This window comes from Salmo trutta, chromosome 20 (assembly GCF_901001165.1).
Source record: "Salmo trutta chromosome 20, fSalTru1.1, whole genome shotgun sequence".
NCBI lineage: Eukaryota > Metazoa > Chordata > Actinopteri > Salmoniformes > Salmonidae > Salmo > Salmo trutta.
This window is the reverse complement of record NC_042976.1, coordinates 49764233-49781325: the sequence shown is the minus strand read 5'-3', so window position 1 is coordinate 49781325 and position 17093 is coordinate 49764233. Positions and strand designations below refer to the sequence as shown.

The window sequence follows — 17093 nt, the reverse complement described above, 5'->3', positions numbered from 1 at the left end:
ACGTCTGGGACCTTTTGGATCGGAGGGTGAGGGCTATTCCCCCCAGAAATGTCCGGGAACTTGCAGGTGCCTTGGTGGAAGAGTGGGGTAACATCTCACAGCAAGAACTGGCAAATCTGGTGCAGTCCATGAGGAGGAGATGCACTGCAGTACTTAATGCAGTTGGTGGCCTCACCAGATACTGACTGTTACTTTTGATTTTGACCCCCCCTTTGTTCAGGGACACATTATTCCATTTATGTTAGTCACATGTCTGTGGAAGTTGTTCAGTTTATGTCTCAGTTGTTGAATCTTATGTTCATACAAATATTTACACATTCAGTTTGCTAAAAATAAACGCAATTGACAGTGAGAGGACGTTTCTTTTTTTTGCAGATTTTATGTGTTGACTGAATATAAGGAAGTGATGTCTATTAAATAATCAAGGTAGGTTTCTCCAGAAATAAATAATTCTAAATAACAAACTGGCTTTATTTACAAATGAATGAGAACGTCTCACTTAGATATTTTCACAGATCCTAACGGAAAATGCCCCTCCATTCCATCCTAACGGAAACCCTGAGGGTTTAGTTTTTCTCGGAATATAAACACCATAATATTAATCGAATGAATTAAGCCTCATTTTTTTTAACCTGTTATGGCTAGGGGGCAGTATTTTCACAGCCGGATAAAAAACGTACCCGATTTAATCTGATTATTACTCCTGCCCAGAAACTAGAATATGCATATAATTATTAGCTTTGGATAGAAAACACTCCAACGTTTCTAAAACTGTTTGAATGGTGTCTGTGAGTATAACAGAACTCATTTGGCAGGCCAAAACCTGAGAAGATTCTGTACAGGAAGTACCCTGTCTGACCATTTCTTGCCCTTCTTGATTATCTCTATCCATTACAGTGGATCTCTGCTGTTACGTGACACTTCCTACGGTTCCCATGGGATCTCAGAAGGCGGCAAAAAGCTGAATCGTGGCTTTGCAGGCTCTGGCTGAAAAACATTAGCGCGTTTGGATAGTGGCCAGTAAAAGTACTATGAGACTAAGGCACGTGCACGAGAGGATAGCATGCTTTATTTTCTCTCTCTTTGTACGTTTACACGCTTTCCCGGTCGGAATATTATCGCTTTTTTACGAGAAAAATGGCATAAAAATTGATTTTAAACAGCGGTTGGCATGCTTCGAAGTACGGTAATGAAATATTTAGAAATCTTTTGTCACGAAATGCGCCATGCTCGTGACCCTTATTTACACTTCGGATAGTGTCTTGAACGCACGAACAAAACGCTGCTGTTGGAACGTAACTATGGATTATTTTGGACCAAACCAACATTTGTTATTGAAGTAGAAGTCCTGGGAGTGCATTCTGACGAAGAACACCAAAGGTAATCAAACGTTTCTAATAGTAAATCGGAGTTTGGTGAAGGCTAAACTTGCTGGGTGTCTAAATAGCTAGCCCTGTGATGCCGGGCTATCTACTGAGAATATTGCAAAATGTGCTTTCACCGAAAAGCTATTTTAAAATCGGACATATCGAGTGCATAGAGGAGTTCTGTATCTATAATTCTTAAAATAATTGTTATGTTTTTTGTGAACGTTTATCGTGAGTAATTTAGTAAATTCACCGGAGGTTTGCGGGGGGTATGCTAGTTCTGAACGTCACATGCTAATGTAAAAAGCTGGTTTTTGATATAAATATGAACTTGATTGAACAAAACATGCATGCATTGTATAACATAATGTCCTTGGGTTGTCATCTGATGAAGATCATCCAAGGTTAGTGCTGCATTTAGCTGTGGTTTTGTTTTTTGTGACATTATATGCTAGCTTGAAAAATGGGTGTCTGATTATTTCTGGCTGGGTACTCTGCTGACATAATCTAATGTTTTGCTTTCGCTGTAAAGCCTTTTTGAAATCGGACAGTGTGGTTAGATTCACGAGAGTCTTGTCTTTAAAATGCTGTAAAATAGTCATATGTTTGAAAAATTGAGGTTTTCGGATTTTAGAGGAGTTTGTATTTCGCGCCACGCCCATCATTGGATATTGGAGCAGGTGTTCCGCTAGCGGAACATCTAGATGTACTATGTTATTACAAAAAATGTTTTAAATTCTCTAGTAAAGCCAATATGGGAGACTATCAAATCCTTCTTAAAGATGCCCTCTAGTGGTCAAACTAGCACTAACTTGCATTGACGTAAAAAATGGCTGACAATTAAATAACGTGCCATGGAATGCTGTAGCAGCCCGCAAGGTGTGCTGCAGTATGACACAACGTTTTAAGGAGGAACCACAGTATGCATTAAATTCTTCTTTACTTATATATTCTATATAACTTCCTGGTTGCCTGAAGCAGCCTGAGACCTACCTCCAATTAGTTTTGGGGGTTGTAACAGACCAACATTTATTTTTGATACTGTCGCAAAGCTAACTAAAAAGCAGAATTCCCCAAGAGAGGATGGCTTTCACTTCAGCAGTGATAAATTCATCAACTTCTATGAGGAAAATATCATGATCATTTGAAAGCAAATTACGGACTCCTCTTTAAATCTGCGTATTCCTCCAAAGCTCAGTTGTCCTGAGTCTGCACAACTCTGCCAGGACCTAGGATCAAGGCAGACAATAAAGTGTTTTAGTACTATATCTCTTGACACATTGATGAAAATAATCATGGCCTCCAAACCTTCAAGCTGCATACTGGACCCCATTCCAACTGAACTACTGAAAGAGTTGCTTCCTGTGCTTGGCCCTCCTATGTTGAACATAATAAATGGCTCTCTATCCACCGGATGTTTACCAAACTCACTAAAAGTGGCAGTAATAAAGCCTCTCTTGAAAAATCCAAGCCTTGACCCAGAAATTATCAAAAACTTTCAGCCTATATTAAATCTCACATTCCTCTAAAAACATTTTGAAAAAGCTGTTGCGCAGAAACTCACTGCCTTCTTGAAGACAAACAACGTATACGAAACGCTTCAGTCTGATTTTAAACCCCATCATAGCACTGAGACTGCACTTGTGAAGGTGGTAAATGACCTTTTAATGGCGTCAGACCGAGGCTCTGCATCTGTCCTCGTGCTCCTAGACCTTAGTGCTGCTTTGGATACCATCGATCACCACATTCTTTTGGAGAGATTGGAAACCCAAATTGGTCTACACGGACAAGTTCTGGCCTGTTTTAGATCTTATTTGATGTAAAGATACCAGTTTGTCTCTGTGGATGGTTTGTCCTCGGACAAATCAACTGTAAATTACGGTGGTCCTCAAGGCTCCGTTTTAGGACCACTATTGTTTTCACTATATATTTTACCTCTTGGTGATGTTATTCGGAAACATAATGTTAACTTTCACTGCTATGCGGACGATACACAGCTGTGCATTTTGATGAAACATGGTGAATCCCCAAAATTGCCTACCCTGGAAGCCTGTGTTTCAGACATAAGGAAGTGGATGGTGGCAAATGTTCTACTTTTAAACTCGGACAAAACAGAGATGCTAGTTCTAGGTCCCAAGAAACAAAGAGATCTTCTGTTGAATCTGACAACTAATCTTGATGGTTGTACAGTCGTCTCAAATAAAACTAGTGAAGGACCTCGGGGTCTCTTTTGACAAACATATCAAGACTGTTTCAAGGACAGCTTTTTTCCATCTACGTAACATTGCAAAAATCAGGAACTTTCTGACCAATAATTATGCAGAAAAATGTATCCATGCTTTTGTCACTTCTAGGTTAGACTACTGCAATGCCCTACTTTCTGGCTACCCGGATAAAGCAATAAATAAACTTCAGTTAGTACTAAACACGGATGCTAGAATCTTGACTAGAACCAAAAAAATGTATCACATTACTCCTGTGTTAGCCTCTCTACACTGGCTTCCTGTTAAGTTTAGGGGTGATTTCAAGGTTTTACTGCTAACCTACAAAGCATGGGCTTGCTCCTACCTCTCTCCCCGATTTGGTCCTGCCGTACGCTACGGTCACAAGACGCAGGCCTCCTTATTGTCCCTAGAATTTCTAAGCAAACAGCTGGAGCTGGAGGCAGGGCTTTCTCCTATAGAGCTCCATTTTTATGGAATGGTCTGCCTATCCATTTGAGAGAGGCAGACACGGTCTCAATCTTTAAGTCTTTATTGAAGACTCATCTCTTCAGTAGGTCCTATAATTGAGTGTAGTCTGGCCCAGGAGTGTGAAGGTGAACGAAAAGGCACTGGAGCAACGAACCGCCCTTGCTGTCTCTGCATGGCCGGTTTCCCTCTCTCCACTGGGATTCTCTGCCTCATATCCAATTACAGGGACTGAATCACTGGCTTACTGGTGCTCTACCATGCAATCCCTAGAAGGGGTGCATCACTTAAGTGGGTTGTGTCACTGACGTGATCTTCCTGTCCCCCCCCCCTTGGGTTGTGCCGTGGGGGAGATCTTTGTGGGCTATACTCGGCCTTGTCTCAGGATGGTAGGTTGGTGGTTGGAGATATCCCTCTAGTGGTGTGGGAGCTGTGCTTTGGCAGAGTGGGTGGGGTTATATCCTGCCTATTTGGCCCTGTCTGGGGGTATCGTCGGACGGGGCCACAGTGTCTCCCGACCCCTCCTGTGTCAGCCTCCAGTATTTATGCTACAATAGTTTGTGTCGGGGGCCTAGGGTCAGCCTATTATATCTGGAGTATTTCTCCTGTCTTATCCGGTGTCCTGTGTGAATCTAAGTATTCTCTCTCTCTCGCTCTCTCTCGACCTGAGCCCTAGGACCATGCCTAAGGAATACCTGGCCTGATGACTCCTTGCTGTCCCCAGTCCACCTGGTTGTGCTGCTGCTCCAGTTTCAACTGTTCTGCCTGCGGCTATGGAACCCTGACCTGTTCACCAGACATGCTGTTTTAAACTCTCTAGAGACAGCAGGAGCTGTAGAAATACTCTGAATAGTCAGCTATGAAAAGCCAACTGAAATTACTCCTGAGGTGCTGACCTGTTGCACCCACGACAACCACTGTGATTATTATTATTTAACCCTGCTGGTCATCTATGAACATTTCAACATCTTGGCCATGTTCTGTTATAATCTCCACCCGGCACAGCCAGAAGAGGACTGGCCACCTCTCATTGCCTGGTTCCTCTCTAGGTTTCTTCCTAGGTTCTGGCCTTTCTAGGGAGTTTTTCTTAGCCACCGTGCTTCTACACCTGCATTGCTTGCGGTTTGTGGTTTTAGGCTGGGTTTCTATACAGCACTTTGTGACATCAGCTGATGTAAGAAGGGATTTATAAATACATTTGATTGATTTGTTATGCTAACATGTCAGCATAGTATATATTAACAAACTAGCATATATAAGCTAGCATATGTTAGTATTACAGTTGTTAGCTTGTTTTAGTTAGCATACAGTTCCTTCAGAAAATATTAATATCGCTTGATTTATTCCATATTTTGTTGTGTTACAGCCTGAATTTAAACATTTATTAAATTGTTTTTTTCTCTCACCCATATACACACAATGTTTTTAGAAAATGTTAAAAAAAAAAGAAATACAGAAATATCTCAAACACATAATTATTCACACTCTTGAGTCAATACATGTTAGAATTATCTTTAGAAGCGATTACATCTGGGAGTCTTTCTGGGTAAGTCTATTAGAGCACCTGGATTGTACAAATTTTGCACATTATTATTATACTTTTTTTTCAAGCTCTGTCAACTTGGTTGTTGATATTTGCTAGACAGTCATTTAAGTCGCGCAATAGATGTTCAAGCCAATTTATGTGAAAACTGTAACTAGGTCACTCAGGAACATTCAATGTCATCTTGGTAAGCAGTGAAAATTTGGCCTTGTGTTTTTGGTTATTGTCCTGTTGGAAGGTGAATTTGTCTTCTAGTGTCTGGTCTGTTGACAAGTAGACTGAACCAGGTTTTCCTTTAGGATTTTGCCTGTGCTTAGCTCTATTCTGTTTATATTATTTTATTTTGTTTAGTCCTTCCAAATGTCAAGCATACATACAGTTGAAGTCAGAAGTTTATATACACTCAGGTTGGAGTGATTAAAACTAGTTTAAAATTGTAGACCTCCACAAATCAGGTTCATCCTTGGGAGCAATTTCCAAACGCGTGAAGGTACCACGTTCATCTGTTCAAACAATAGTACGCAAGTATAAACACCATGGGACCATGCAGCCGTCATATCGCTCAGGAAGGAGACGTGTTCTGTTTCCTAGAGATGAACGTACTTTGGTGCGAAAAGTACAAATCAATCCCAGAACAACAGCAAAGGACCTTGTGAAGATGCTGGAGTAAATAGGTACAAAAGTATCTATATCCACAGCAAAACGAGTCCTATATCGACATAACCTGCAAGGAAGAAGCCACTGCTCCAAAACCACCATAAAAAAGCCAGACTACAGTTTGCAACTGCACATGGGGACAAAGATCATACTTTTTTGGAGAAATGTCCTCTGGTCTGAAGAAACAAAAATAGAACTGTTTGGCCATAATGACCATCGTTATGGTTGGAGGAAAAAGGGGGAGGTTTGCAAGCCGAAGAACACCATCCTAACCGTGCTTTGCTGCAGGAGGAACTGGTGCAATTCACAAAAATCGAGTAAGTAAAATTATGTGGATATACTGAAGCAACATCTCAAGACATTGGTCAGGAAGTTAAAGCTTGGTCGCAAATGGGTCTTCCAAATGGACAACTGTTCGCTCTGGGTGCCAGAGTCATCCGCAGAGAGGGAGGAGGGGGGAGGGGGGAGGGGGAGGAGGATTCAGGAGGGAGGAGAAGGTGGCAAAGAGCTTCCTAGGACTTCCTTGGCTTTAGCAGCAGAAACAGAGGAAGAAAATGTAGAGAGGAGGGAGTGAAAAGATGCCAGGTCCGCATGGAGGCTAGTTTTCCTCCATTTCCGCTCGGCTGCCCGGAGCCCTGTTCTGTGAGCTCGCAATGAGTCGTCAAGCCACGGAGCAGGAGGGTAGGACCGAGCCGGCCGGGAGGATAGGGGACATAGAGAGTCAAAGGATGCAGAAAGGGAGGACAGGAGGGTTGAGGAAGCAGAATCAGGAGATTGGTTGGAGAAGGATTGAGCAGAGGGAAGAGATGATAGGATGGAAGAGGAGAGAGTAGCAGGAGAGAGAGAGCGAAGGTTGCGACGGCGCAATACCATCTGAGTAGGGGCAGAGTGAGTAGTGTTGGAGGAGAGCGAGAGGGAAAAGGATACAAGGTAGTGGTCGGAGACTTGGAGGGGAGTTGCAGTCATCATTTAGGTTAGTTTTGGGGAGTAACTACAATGTTGTTGATCCATCATCAGTTTTCTCCTATCACAGCTATTGAACTCCGTAACTATTTTAAAGTCACCATTGGCCTCATGGTGAAATCCCTGAGTGGTTTCCTTCCTCTCCGGCAACCGAGTTAGGAAGGACGTCTGTATATTTGTAGTGACTGGGTGTATTGATACGCCATCCAACGTGTAATTAATAACTTCACCATGCTTAAATCAAATCAAATCAAATGTATTTATATAGCCCTTCTTACATCAGCTGATATCTCAAAGTGCTGTACAGAAACCCAGCCTAAAACCCCAAACAGCAAGCAATGCAGGTGTAGAAGCACGGTGGCTAGGAAAAACTCCCTAGAAAGGCCAAATCCTAGGAAGAAACCCATAGAGGAACCAGGCTATGAGGGGTGGCCAGTCCTCTTCTGGCTGTGCCGGGTGGAGATTATAACAGCACATGGCCTAGATGTTCAAATGTTCATAAATGACCTGCATTGTCAAATAATAATAATCATAGTAATTGTCGAGGGTGCAACAAGTCAGTAACACAAGAGTAAGTGTCAGTTGGCTTTTTCATAGCCGATCTTTGAGAGTATCTCTACCGCTCCTGCTGTCTCTAGAGAGTTAAAAACAGCAGGTCTGGGACAGGTAGCACGCCCGGTGAATAGGTCAGGGTTCCAGCAGGTCTGGGACAACAGGTCTGGGACAGGTAGCACGTCCGGTGAACAGGTCAGGGTTCCATAGCTGCAGGCAGAACAGTTGGAACTGGAGCAGGGATATTCAATGTCTGCTTTTTTATTTTCACCCATCTTACCAATAGGTGCCCCTTTTTGCGAGGAATTGGAAAACCTCCCTGGTGTTTGTACTTGAATCTGTGTTAGAAATTCACTGCTCAACTAAGGGACCTTACAGATAGTTGTGTATGTGGGACACAGAGATGAGGTAGTTATTCAAAAATCATGTTAAATACTATTACACAGAGTTAGTCCATGCAAATTATTATGTGACCTGTTAAACAAATTTGTACTCCTGACCTTATTTAGGTTTGCCATTTCAAAGGGGTGGAATAATTATTGACTCAAGACATTTCAGCTTTTCATTTTAATTAATTTCAACAAAATTCTACAAACAATCCATTTAAAATTGAGACTGTAACACAACAAAATGTGGAAAAAGTCAAGGGATGTGGATACTTTCTGAAGGCACTATATATTAGCATTACAGTTGTTGTGCTAATGTCCTAACCTTAGCATGTTTCTTCAGTTCAACTGGTCATACGGTAGGGGTCGCACACCCAGCTGACATACTTTTTGTTGTAGTGGCTTCAGGCCCTAGCCTGTCAGCATATATTAGCGTGAAGGTTGTTATACCGAGACGTTAGCATTAGTATGTTTCTCCAGCTCACCTGGACATGTGGCAGGGGTCGCATACCCATCCGCGCTCCTTCTTGTTGTAGCGGCTGCAGGCCTTGCAGGCGTACAGCTGGCAGTCCAGACACTGGCGCTTGCTGTTGACCAGGAACTTGAAGGGCTGCAAGCAGCGGATGCAGTGGGACTCTGTCAGGCTGGTCCCAGTGCCCAGCAGCTCTCTCTTGGTGTCCTCCTTCTCTAGCTGCGTCTTTAGCTCTCTGCAAAATACACAAGAATGGATGGATAAATTGATTGACAGAGAAATATAAACAGAAGATGGATAGAATGGCAGAGGCCAGATAGTTACAAATAATTTGTAGACTGCAAATTGACCGCAAGAAGCCCAAACAGATATAATATTAGACTAAAACATAATAATTTCAAACCTTGCTTGAATTTGTATACAATCACATACAATGAGTATACCAAACATTAGGAATAACTTCCTAATATTGAGCTGCACCACCGCTTTTGGCCTCAGAACAGCTTCAATTTGTTGGGGCATGGACTCTACAAGGTGTCGAAAGAGTTCTACAGCTGGGCACTGGGACAGGAATGCTCGCCCATTTTGACTCCAATGCTTCCCATAGTTGTGTCAAGTTGGCTGGATGTCCTTTGGGTAATGCACCATTCTTGGTACACCCAGGAACCTGTTGAGTGTGAAAACCCCAGCAGCACTGCAGTTCTTGACACAAACCGGTGTACCTGGCAGCTACTACCATACCCGTTCAAAGGCACTTAAATATTTTGTCTTGCGATTCACCGTCTAAATGGCACACATTCAAAATCCATGTCTCAATTGTTTCCAGGCTTAAAAATCCTTGTTGAACTTGTTTACTCCCCTTCATCTACACTGATTGAATTGGATCTAACAAATGACATCAATAAGGGATCATAGGTTTCACCCCCCCCAAAAAACTAGAATTTATTTTGCTCAGAAAACTTGGGGGGCCAAATAAAATCACCTGCGGGCCAAATTCACAGTTGGGGAACCCTGCTGTAGTGGATGGATGGATGGATGGACAGACAGAAGTAAAGAGAGAAGAATGAACATAGGAAAGGACAAATGGAGGGACAAACTGACAGTAGATAGGAAAGACAGTAGATTGATTATTCTATACCAGTCACAGGAGTTGAAGACAATGGCCCAATTTTTCTGTAAGCCTGCAATCAGTCCCTTTCCTATCCTGTAATATGTTCAGTGATGAACCAAGGCATGCGTATCCTTGGGCTATCCAAAGTAATGAAGGTGCACTGGTATCTATAAAGGCTTTCTATGAAGCCCGAGAGGCACGGCTCACATCTGTGGTTACATATATTTTACATAAACTGCAAACATGGCCCTGGGAAATGAGTCCGTGAGGCCATGTGAGCCATCTCATATACAGCAACATGACTAGCCAAAGGCTAAAATGCTATCACTTAGCAGATGAAAACTGAAGCATTATTGCTTCCTTTAAGCGGTACCATATGTTTAGTTTTCTTTGCAAATATCAAAGCCTTGCTTACTTGTAACAATGAAAGACAAATGTAACATATTTACAGTCCATGGTAAGGGAATGGTAAATGTCATAATGTGCTTCTTGAGTGAAAACTGACTTTTAGCTCTAACTTGTAGGCTTATGCTACGTGTCAATCTGCATTAAGCCGATTCGTTCACAACTGGCTGCTGGCTGGTGGCTGCATGACAGAAAAGTTCTATGTATGCATAATGGCTGAATTCTAGCATTGGACATACATTGAAGTCGGAAGTTGACATACACCTTAGCCAAAAATTAGAAGAGAGAATTATTTATTTCAGCTTGTATTTCTTTCATCGCATTCCCAGTGGGTCAGAAGTTGACATACACTCAATTAGTATTTGGTAGCATTATTTTTAAATTGTTCTATAGGATTGAGATCAGGGCTTTGTGATGGCCACTCCAATACCTTGCCTTTGTTGTCCGTAAGCCATTTTGCCACAACTGTGGATATAGATACTTTTGTACCTGTTTCCTCCAGCATCTTCACAAGGTCCTTTGCTGTTGTTCTGGGATTGATTTGCACTTTTCGCACCAGAGTACGTTCATCTCTAGGAGACAAAACGTGTCTCCTTCCTGAGCGGTATGACGGCTGTGTGGTCCCATGGTGTTTATACTTGCGTACTATTATTTGTACAGATGAAAATGGTTCCTTCAGGTGTTTGGAAATTGCTCCCAAGGATGAACCAGATTTGTGGAGGTCTACAATTTCTTTTCCTAGGTCTCGTCTGATTTCTTTTGATTTTCCCATGATGTCAAGCAAAGAGGCACTGAGTTTGAAGGTAGGCCTTGAAATACATCCACAGGTACACCTTGACTCAAATTTGTCAATTAGCCTATCAGAAGCTTCTAAAGCAATTACATCATTTCCTGGAATTTTCCAAGCTGTTTAAAAGGCACAGTCAACTTAGTGTATGTAAACTTCTGACCCACTGGAATGTGATACAGTGAATTATTGTCACGACTTCGATGCCTCTCCTTGTTAGGGCGGTGTTCGGCGGTCGACGGTCTTCTAGCCATCGCCGATCCATTTTTCTTTTTCCCCACACACCTGGTTCTCATTTCCCTCATTATGTCTTGTGTATTTAACCCTCTGTTTCCCCCATGTTTTTGTGTGGTATTGTTTATCGGTTTTCATGTATGTGCACGTTCGGCTGGTTGCTCTGGGTTATGTTCAACCCGTATTTGTATTTTGTGTTCGTTTGTGCCGTGTGCTTTTGGTTCGCCAAATAAAAGGCTCCGTTTTGCTACCAAATATCTGCTCTTCTGCGCCTGACTTCCTACAGCCCTTCACGCATACCTTGACAGAATACTACACCCATTATGGAGTCAGCCGGAGCAGGTACCTATGGTAGCGGAGTTGAGGAGCGCGTCCAGGAGCACACGGCGTTGATTTCACCATCTCGGCACCGCCATGGACCGTGTCATCCAGACGATGGATCGCTGAGAGAGACAGGGAGGTCCTCCAGTACCTCCCCCAGCACAACAGGGGTCCTCACTACCCGTCCCTCCTGTACACGGTTCCAGTGGGATGCGTCTCGCCCTTCCCGGGGAGTATGATGGGTCGGCGGCACGGTGCCAAGGTTCCTGCTACAGCTGGACCTCTACCTGGGCACCGTTTATCCAGCTCCCTCGGGAAGGGAGAGGGTGTCCGCCCTCGTCTCGTGCCTCTCAGGGAGAGCTCTGGAGTGGGCCAACGCCGTGTGGGGAGAAGGAGATGTGGCGTTGGAGGACTTCACGGAGTTCATCCACCACTTCCGGGCAGTATTCGACCACCCGCCCGAGGGTAGAGCGGCGGGTGAACGTCTCATCCACCTGAGGCAGGGGACGAGGAGCGCCCAGGAGTTTGCACTGGAGTTTCGGACCTTGGCCGCCGGAGCGGGATGGAATGACAGGGCCCTCATCGACCACTACCATTGCAGCCTGCGCATGGATGTCCGTCGGGAGTTGGCCTGCAGGGATACCACTCTTACCTTCGACCAGCTAGTCGACATGTCCATTCGGTTGGATAAACTGCTGGCCACCCACGGATGTTCAGAGAGGGCTCTGCCTATGGAGATGGGAGGTGCTGCGCACAGGGAGACCGGAGCGGCTTTCATGTGTACCATTTGTGGCCGCAGAGGTAACACTGCCGGTCGGTGCCGTGTTGGTTCCTCTAGGGTTTGAGGCAGCAGGCAGGGCACTCTGGCGGCACCCCAGGTGAGAAGGCACCATTCTCACCCAGAGCCCTCTGTTGCACACATGTTTTTGTTTTGTTACTTTTCCTCAGTTTTTCCCACATTCCCAACATAAGGCGCTCGTCGATTCAGGCGCGGCTGGGAATTTTATTGACAGATCATTTGCCCATAGTTTTGGAATCCCCATCGTTCCCGTGGATGTGCCCTTCCCCGTTCACGCCTTAGATAGTCGACCATTAGGGTCAGGGTTGATTAGGGAGGTCACCGCTCCTTTGGGCATGGTGACGCAGGGGGGGTCATACGGAGAGAATTAGTCTCTTCCTTATTGACTCTCCTGCATTTCCTGTGGTGCTGGGCCTACCCTGGTTAGCTTGTCATAACCCCACTGTTTCTTGGCCACAGAGGGCTCTCACGCGAGAGTGCTCAGGTAGGTGTTTAGGGGGGGGTTATGCACTAACCTCACCCCCTTCCAGTGTGTATTGGGGTATCAGCCGGTTCTGGCTCCTTGGCATCAGAGTCAGACCGAGGCTCCTGCGGTGGACGACTGGTTCCGGCGCGCGGAGGAAACATGGGACGCCGCCCATGTTCACCTTTAGCGCGCAGACCGTCACCATAGTGAGACTGGGTCTGGCTCTCGACCCGAAACCTGCCCCTCCGCCTGCCCTGCCGGAAGCTGGGTCCGCGGTTTGTGGTGCCATTTAAAGTCCTGAGGAGAGTGAACGAGGTTTGTTACAGGTTACAGCTTCCCCCCGATTACTGCATTAACCCCTCGTTCCATGTGTCTCTCCTCAGGCCAGTGGTGGCTGGCCCGCTCCAGGAGTCTCTGGACATCGAGGGGGCCCCGGCGTACTCCGTTCGTTCCATACTGGATTCGAGACGTCGGGCGAGTGGCCTTCAGTATCTCGTGGACTGGGAGGGTTATGGTCCGGAGGAGAGATGCTGGGTTCTGGTGGAGGACGTGTTGGATCCTTCTCTGCTGCGACGCACTGCTGGAGCCACGCGTCGAGAGGGGGGGGGGGTACTGTCATGACTTCTGCTGAAGTCGATGCCTCTCCTTGTTCGGGCGGTGTTCGGCGGTCGACGTCGCCGGTCTTCTAGCCATCGCCGATCCATTTTTCATTTGTTTTGACTCGTTTTCCCACACACCTGGTTCTCATTTCCCTCATTATGTGTTGTGTATTCAACCCTCTGTTTCCCCCATGTCTTTGTGTGGTATTGTTTATCTGTTTCCATGTATGCGCACGTTAGGCTGGTTGCGCTGGATTATGTTCAACCCGTATTTGTATTTCGTGTTCATTTGTACCGTGTGCTTTTGGTTCGCCAAATAAAAGGCTCCAGATTTGAGATTTTTGGTTCCAACCGCCGTGTCTTTGTGAGACGCAGTAGGTGAACAGATTATCTCTACATGTGTGGTTCCCACCATGAAGCATGGAGGAGGTGGTGTGATGGTGTGGGGGTTCTTTGCTGGTGACACTGTCTGATTTATTTAGAATTTAAGGCACACTTAACGAGCAACGGCTACCACAGGATTCAGCAGTGATACGCCTTCCCATCTGGTTTGCGTTTAATTGGACTATCATTTGTTTTTCAACAGGACAATGACCCAAAACACCTCAAGGCTGCGTAAGGGCTATTTGACCAAGAAGGGAGAGTGATGGCATTCTGCATCAGACGACCTGGCCTCCACAATCACCTGACTTCAACCCAATTGACGTGGTTTGGGATGAGTTGGACCGCAGAGTGAAGGATAAGCAGCCAACAAGTGCTCAGTATATGTGGGAACTCATTCAAGACTGTTTGAAAAGCATTCCAGGTGAAGCTGGTTTAGAGAATGCCAAGAGTGTGCAAAGCTGTCATCAAGGCAAAGGGTGGCTACTTTGAAGAATCTCAAATATAAAATATATTTTGATTTGTTTAAAACTGTTTTGGTTACATGTGTTGTTTTGATGTCTTCACTATTATTCTACAATGTAGAAAATAGTAAAAATATCGAAAAACCATTGAACGCGTAGGTGTGTCCAAACTTTTGACTGGTATTGTATATCTCACTAGGTCAGGATTTTTAAGCCTCCATACAGTGTCTTTGGGAATTTTTCAGCCCCCTTCACTTTTTCCACATTTTGTTAAGTTACTGCCTTATCCTAAAATGGGTTAAATAAATAAAAAAATCCTCAGCAAGTCTAGCCAGAGCCCGGACTTGAACCCGATTGAACATCTCTGGAGAGACTTGAAAATATCTGTGCCTGACCTGACAAAAACATTTTTTTAAATCAATTTTAGAAAAAGGCTGCAACCTAACAACATGTGGAAAAAGTCAAGGGGTCTGAAAACTTTTCGAAGGCAGTAGTTCTAATGTGTCCATGATATTTGCAATTTCCCTAATTGCATGATGGGGATAGTTTTTAGTGTGATTTCCTTTACTGTCCATTGTGGTACTTAAAACCGTATTATAATCTTCCACCATAATAATTGAGTAATTTGTTGCTTGTGAGCTCAATAGATTATTATATAGATATTTTCTAAGAATTGTGGATCATCATTATTTGGACCATATAGATGAATTAGCGAAATCTGTTTTTGGTCCAATAGCATATTTAAAAGGATCCACCTTCCTTGAGGATCTGTTTGGACAGTTTGCCCTGGCATTAGTTGAACGCAGTCAATCTAACAGTTTCTGAAAAGTTGTCACTTCCTGAGATCTGTTTCAAAAGTTTTTTTTAAGTAGTTACTTTCTCAGATATGTATTTAAATAGTTTTTAAAAAAGTAGTTACTTTCTGAGATCAGTAGTCAAATAGTTGTAGTCACCTCCAAAGTAAATATTTGTTCTCCCAATTTTTTTTTTAACTTAAAACTATAGCTATCCCAGGTCTGCAAGGTTCTGAACCTTTCACTGAATACACCCCTGGTTAACAGACTTATGCCATGATATGGGGTCATGCTTTTCGAACTGTGCATGGTTCTCAGGAGTCAGAATAGGAAGACTACTGCTTATTAGCTATTCCCGGTCAGCAAGATGGTGCCTCAGAGATACAGCAGTACAGCTGTGAGGCATTAGCAATGGGATATAAAATGTATATCTGTTAAATCTGTCCTCCTCTGAAAACCCAAATCCCAGGGACTTGGTATATATCCTGTGCCTTCCTGATTTGAATAGCGAGGATATCCGCACCATGGGCAAAGTCCTAGCTAGTTGCATGGAGGCGTGTGGCAGCATTGTCTCTCAAGGTTCCATTCAACACCCCTCTGGTTAGAGATGCGGAAGATTCGCACCCGGAAAAATAACTACCTTGCACATGTCACATATAGCCTTCATTGTAAGTGCTAACATGATTTTTAACATATTTAAAAAATAAAAAAAAACATCTTTATCATTAATATGCTATGTCAATAAAGCAATTTAACTATCAAAGAAGAGTGCCTTGGAATTTTATTTTGTGCAAAGTAATAAAAAACAATGTTTTGCACATTATCTTTTTTTACTTCAATTGTAGCATGCTATAGCTACAGTAGATATTTATGTTTTTCTTTTCAATGTGATCTTTAGTGTAGACATATTGAGCCAAGTTTGAGTCTGTATAAGGGTTCTAAAAATTAAATAACTTTACAAGTAGACAGCTATTTGAGAGGTTTTATAAAATACACAGGATTAGCATGTCCCTAGGATTACATTAAACTAAATTGATTATGACCTTAAACCAGAAAGTTCTGCTTAGCTGGCACTCCTTGGGAATCCTGGTATGGGAGCCAGACATCCACATTCTGGGAAGATCCAATTTAGCAGACTGTTCCCATACAAGGATATCTCCTGGATGCCCATCAACACCAGCCCCACCAGCCCCACCACCACATCCTTCATAGCCCACATTAAGTTAAGGGGAGAGAGAGAGAGAAAGAGAGAATTATAAAACCAAAACATAATGGTTTCCAGAGACTGAAAAGCAACCCACGGTTCAGAGCAGACTACTAAGCATTAAGAGCCATTTTCCCTTTCGATCCCAAAAACCTCAGCTTGATTTTATAAATCTTTGGCCAAACAGTTCTGCTAAATGGACCGGTTTCAACATTACAGTTACATAATGCGGGGATCAATGTGAATGCATATATACAAGAGTAAGTGTTCATTCCTAACTGTCACATAGTATAAGATCCTCACCTCTATATTAATGCAATCAGTTATTATAATATTATTAAATTAAAGCTTCATTCTGGGATTCGAAAAACAACCAAATGGCCATCCCGCCACTTCTTTTGATATACAGATCATCCCCAGCTTACAATTGGCTCATTCATCCCCCCTCCTCTCTCCTGTAACTATTCCCCAGGACATTGCTGTAAATGAGAACGTGTTCAGTCAACTAACCTGGTAAAATAAGGGTAAAATAAAATAGAAATACAGCTGGCCCTAAGAAAATGTAACCCCTCTCAAATGCAAATGAACCTCTAATGAGGATTATGGCTTGAGTTTTAAAGTGGAACTGACAGCTAATAGCAACATGAGATCTTATTAAAATCGGTTCAATATACACTCCCAGGAAGAATATGAATGCCTTTAAAAAAAATCTGACAAGCAAGCAAATAGATATGGTAATTTTCAATTGTTATTAAATTCATAGAATGTTTGGGAATGACGTAGAGTAAGACATTTGTGAAACTTCTATAGAAATTAAGAGTGGAAATGCAGCCGTGCGTTTGGACAGTTAATAGACACTGCAGTAAATAAAACATCTGGCTTGTCTAGGATCAGAGTC

The 17093-nt window shown here is 43.4% G+C and overlaps 1 protein-coding gene across 5 annotated transcripts in view; it reads right to left on the bottom strand.

The window, feature by feature from the left end:
- The window catches only part of LOC115156213 (melanophilin), a 158227-nt gene that overhangs the window by 99418 nt on the left and 41716 nt on the right, over positions 1–17093 (bottom strand). For all 5 annotated transcript variants that reach the window (XM_029703596.1, XM_029703594.1, XM_029703599.1 and 2 more), the window contains exon 3: positions 8644–8865. In XM_029703596.1, the coding sequence (XP_029559456.1) occupies positions 8644–8865 (222 nt within the window). The remainder of the gene's footprint in view (positions 1–8643; positions 8866–17093) is intronic.